The sequence below is a fragment of the Frankliniella occidentalis genome, unplaced genomic scaffold (genome assembly GCF_000697945.3).
Source record: "Frankliniella occidentalis isolate FOCC.00 unplaced genomic scaffold, Focc_3.1 Scaffold37, whole genome shotgun sequence".
Classification (NCBI taxonomy): domain Eukaryota; kingdom Metazoa; phylum Arthropoda; class Insecta; order Thysanoptera; family Thripidae; genus Frankliniella; species Frankliniella occidentalis.
Genome location: NW_026267167.1, coordinates 887,037 through 891,470, shown reverse-complemented (window position 1 = coordinate 891,470; position 4,434 = coordinate 887,037). Strand labels below are relative to the sequence as shown.

Here is a 4,434-nt window from a genome sequence, read left to right as displayed (position 1 = left end):
CCTGGGCTTCGTGAACCTCATCGTCCACACCATCATGTACAGCTACTACTTCTACAGCCTCCTCAACCCCGACGCCAAGTCGGCGCAGTGGAAGAAGTACATCACGCTGATCCAGTTCGTGCAGTTCGGCCTGATCGGCGCCCACGAGCTGGTCTCCCTGCTCCGCCCCGACTGCGACGTCATCCGCCCCTTCTCCTTCGGCATCATCGTCCAGTGCGCCTTCATGGTCGCTCTGTTCAAAGACTTCTACAACAAGGCCTACGGGCAGGGCCGGAACAAGAAAGAGTAACTAAACTCGTAAAGTCTCGCCGCCGCACTGAAATCGCGTCAAAGGACACCACCGGACCCAACGCTTGCGTTTTGTGCCGATTTGTGAAACTTAGGTTTAGTTTAGGTGTAAACAAATGTGACAGGTTTTGGCACGAAAATCATTCTTTCCCATCATACTTTTCCTTCGTGTTCGGCGGGTGTGTACCAGGTGGCTGACTCAAGCCGCGCACTTTCGTAGTCATAGTGTACTGCATGAGCGGGCGGGTTTGCTGCCCGGTGGGTTGACCTGCCACGTGCTGGGTAGGCTAGGCCAGCTAGGCTAACCCCCGCCCAGCAACTGTGTGGAGCTGGCGGTCGCGCTCTCAGCTTCCCGATGGAGCAACCGCATAAACCCTCCCCTACCCCTGGAAGATACCCAGTTTTGCGTTTTCAGAGTGGATCATGCGTTTATGCGATGGGCTACGTGGTTTTACGCGGTTCATTATGCGATACCGATGCGATGCCGGTGCGTGGTGCGATTTTATGGTGCGTGATGCGTTGCGTGCGATGCAAGATGCGAAGTGGGGTATTTGATTTGAGATGCGGTGAAGTGTGAGATGCAATGCGTCCGCCGCGTGCAGTGCGTTCTGTTTCTGTTGTAGGACGTCTAGAAAATACGTCCGTATTTATCAGATAGATTCGGCAAAGTAAGTTCAAGAGCAGGGCGCCTGCAAGACTCGGCGTAGGCCACCCCGCAGTACACACATGCACGGCAGGCAAGATGTTGCCTACCATCTAGGCGCTACGAGACCTTGCATTGACCAGCAATAGTTTGTGAGTTGTCTTTGAATCATAACACCCACTCAGTAGTCTCTGTTTTCAGACAGTTAGTTATTGTTGTGTATTGAAGTCTTTATGCTGTAATAAACAGGCTGAAAACACAGTTGAATATTATTTTTCTTATGTCCTTTAATGTCTTTAAAATTATAAGTTTAACCAAAAGACTCTTCTGAAACATCAGAAAAACAAGATGTGCAGTACACAGAACAGATCTGTGTTGACCAGTGAAACAGGGAAATGTGCAATCAACATTCAAATATTTTCCAGCGCCCATCAATGGTCAGGTTGTAAAGTAACTTCCAAAGGAGTTAAGTAAAAATAATACATAGATATGTGCAAAACCAGCAACTCCAAAGCAAAGCTTTATAATCAAAACTGTTTTGTCAAACTCTAGTTGACTTTAGTTTTCTAGTGATCCAACACTGGATCAGATAATTGAGAAAATGCTCACAAGGCAATTTGGAAGAGGGAGACTTGCTTTGACTTTTTAGTAATTGCACTTATTTAATTGTAATGACCTGCATTATCCAATCAGTAAAGTATCTCTTAAAATCACATCATGACTAACCAGTCTTACCAATAAGAAAGATCACAGAAATTAAGGAAAGCTGCCACTGTTCCTTAGAACAGCACAGAAAAAGCGACAGACAAGAGGTAACTGTTACGGGCACCCCCCCATGGGTGTTCTTCTAGTTACACTCAGAGCATATGCACATTCCTCAGATATATTTTGTAAGTACACAAAAAGAATCCTCAACTATCAGTCCTACTTTCATTTGAGAGATCAAGGATTTAACAAAAAAGAATTATATGTGGAATTACTGTAAAACAGCTGGCTCAAAGAAATTTCCTGGAGGACATTGTTTTGTTAGAATGACTTCCAATGATTTCTACTTTCTTCGTAATTAATAATAATTTATACTTCACAATGCTCTGAATTAAAGGGAATGGATGGCACATGAAAGAATAAATATTTATTTTAGTATATCTCTGTTTTTTAAAAGTTTTGAAGAAAAACAACAACATTAGCTTAAGCTTATTAATAAATCAATGACTAACAATGTCGGTTTGGTTTTAAAATCAGTGGAAGAAATGACTTTTAAAAGCATAAAAATGACTTCCCATTCATTTTTTGCCAAGTCTTCATCTCATAAGATGACAGTTCTTGTTTTTAAAGTACTGGGAAGTAAAAACAAAAACAAAGAAAAATGATGAAAAACAATTGGATGCTATCTTACAATTAGTATTGCATCTTGACAATTTCCACGATGCATTTTCCTCACTAAACACACGTAAATCCCTCTCATGAATTTTCTGATAATTGATATGGGCGTTGTATGTAGACATGCACTTTTGGCGGGTTCCTTTCCACCCCACCCAGAAATGACTGGTTAAATAACATATCAACACACACTCATTCAAAACGACATTCACCCACTATTCTCCCCCTTTTTTTCCTTTTTCCTTTTTCCTTGTATCCCACAACCCCATTCATTCCCTCCCCCATAGTTGTGCTCCTATATCGCCGAGGCCTCCTCGTCCGGGATGTGGTTGAAGTGGGCCGAGTCCCAGTGGTACCGGGGCGGGCCTTCCGTGAAGCAGTACTTGACGTCGAGCGGCTTGGTGCCCTCCACCCAGTACATCAGGTAGAAGTTGCACATCTCGTCCTTGTTGGTGGCCCTTCAAAAGTTGAAAAAAAATAAATAAAAAAAGAAAATTAAATACGAACGGCTCACCGTTTAGCTATGTTACAAAAATGTACCTATCTAGCTAAAAATTTGGCTAGCTAAAGTTTGGTTAGCTAAAATTTGGCTAGCTAAACTTTAGTTAGCTAAAATTTGGCTAGCTACAGTTTGGGTAGCTAAAATTTGGCCAACTAAAATTTGGCTAGCTAAAACCACACGGCTAAACGGCCACACAACACTCACCCGATCATGGTGTAGTCGTCCCTCGTGCTCTCCATGGTGCAGCGGGCGGCCAGCTTGTCGCCGTACTGGATGGTGACGTTGTTGAGCACCGGGTAGAACATCTGCGGCGTGAGTGGGTCGCGCTTCCCCAGCAGCGTCCAGTGGTCCTCGCCGTGCCGGTCGGAGCGCACCCGGTACCCGGACACCACCTTGCCCAGCGCGTGCGTGTGCGTGCGGTAGGCGAACGGGTGCACCACTTTGTGCTCGCGCATCTCGCACGACGTCTCCATGTGCTCCTCGGCGTGGGGGGCGATGCGGCCGCCCGTGCCCAGCAGCACGACGCCGGCCAGGCGGGGCAGCCTGCGCCAGGAACAACCAGGGTGTGTCAAACATGCGCGCGGGGAAATTTGAAAATGGAAATAAGAAAACGACGGTGAAAATGTGGCGTGCTATACTCACGGCCGCTGGGTGTAGTGGAGGAAGATGCCGGAGTCGTCGGTGGAGCCGTCTGCAAGCACAACAACCAGCGCGGTGAGCATACCGTGCCGACGGGGACGAACCGGAAAGCAATAACACGTTCGACATCGACTCGACTCATCCGACTAGACACTCACCCTTGAACTTGTCGATGTGCGCGTAGTGGACCTGCAGCACGAGGTACTTGATGTCTGAGTCGCCGCCCACCTTGAAGCCCACGTCCTCGGGCAGGCTCAGTGTCGGTGCGTCTCGCGCCCAGGCGTACACGATCTGCGCAAAAGAGTCTGTCAGTCACAACACGGCCGGCCCGAGGGACCTCCTGGTGGTACATCATGTCGTTTAACTCACCTCGGACCCTGTCCCCTGCTTGCACGGGCTGGAGGCCTCGTACCCGGCCTCGTCCGAGGCGGCCGCCATCTCCCCGCAGTTCCTGGTGGACAACAAAAGGACGAAAGTTTAGGAGGAGGGATCCGCACGGCGAGCGAGGAGCCCAGGAGCCCCGGAGCCCCTGCAGAGCTCGGGGTAGGCCACACCCTGGGCCCGGCGCGCAGCCCTGCGCCACGGGCAGGCCTACCCAGCCCCTGCCAGACGGACGGGGACAGGCACAGGCGGCGTACTATACACCGATTTTTCTGTTTTCTTTTGATTTTTTTTCCTGATTTATTTCTTAAGTTTTCCTTCATTTTTTTCCCCGGTTTCTTATTGAGTGAAGTACTTCCCCTTGCCGTACACTCACCACACGGGCTTGGCGCTGCCCGGCTCGGAGCAGCCGTAGAGCAGCATGTGGTGCGCCGTGGCCATGGTGGCGTTGGGCTCGAAGCCCACTGCAACAGAAAAACACCCAGATCAGTCGTGGTGCTGCAAAGCTGCCTTATTCGCAAAGTTGGGTACGTAGTTGATAGAAGCTGGTTTGCTCGATTTGAGGCGGAAGGGAGGGGGGGGGGGACGGTTTGCAACCAGC

General features: G+C 48.9%; 2 protein-coding genes across 3 annotated transcripts in view; one reads left to right on the top strand and one right to left on the bottom strand.

The window, feature by feature from the left end:
* The window catches only part of LOC113217585 (elongation of very long chain fatty acids protein), a 13,058-nt gene extending 11,866 nt beyond the window's left edge, over positions 1-1,192 (top strand). The window contains exon 7 of one of the 2 annotated variants that reach the window (XM_052266298.1): positions 17-1,192. In XM_052266298.1, the coding sequence (XP_052122258.1) occupies positions 17-289 (273 nt within the window). In that variant the 3' untranslated portion in view covers positions 290-1,192. The remainder of the gene's footprint in view (positions 1-16) is intronic. The other variant, XM_052266297.1, reaches the window with a different exon arrangement.
* Positions 1,193-1,198: 6 nt separating this feature from the next.
* On the bottom strand, positions 1,199-4,297 carry LOC113217583 (peptidylglycine alpha-hydroxylating monooxygenase; the record flags this gene model as incomplete). Its single annotated transcript, XM_026437541.2, is given in 6 exon segments — positions 1,199-2,769; positions 3,018-3,356; positions 3,456-3,504; positions 3,611-3,743; positions 3,822-3,903; positions 4,210-4,297. Coding segments are annotated over 6 exon segments (854 nt in total), but the record flags the coding sequence as incomplete, so codon positions are not given.
* Positions 4,298-4,434: the final 137 nt, after the last annotated feature.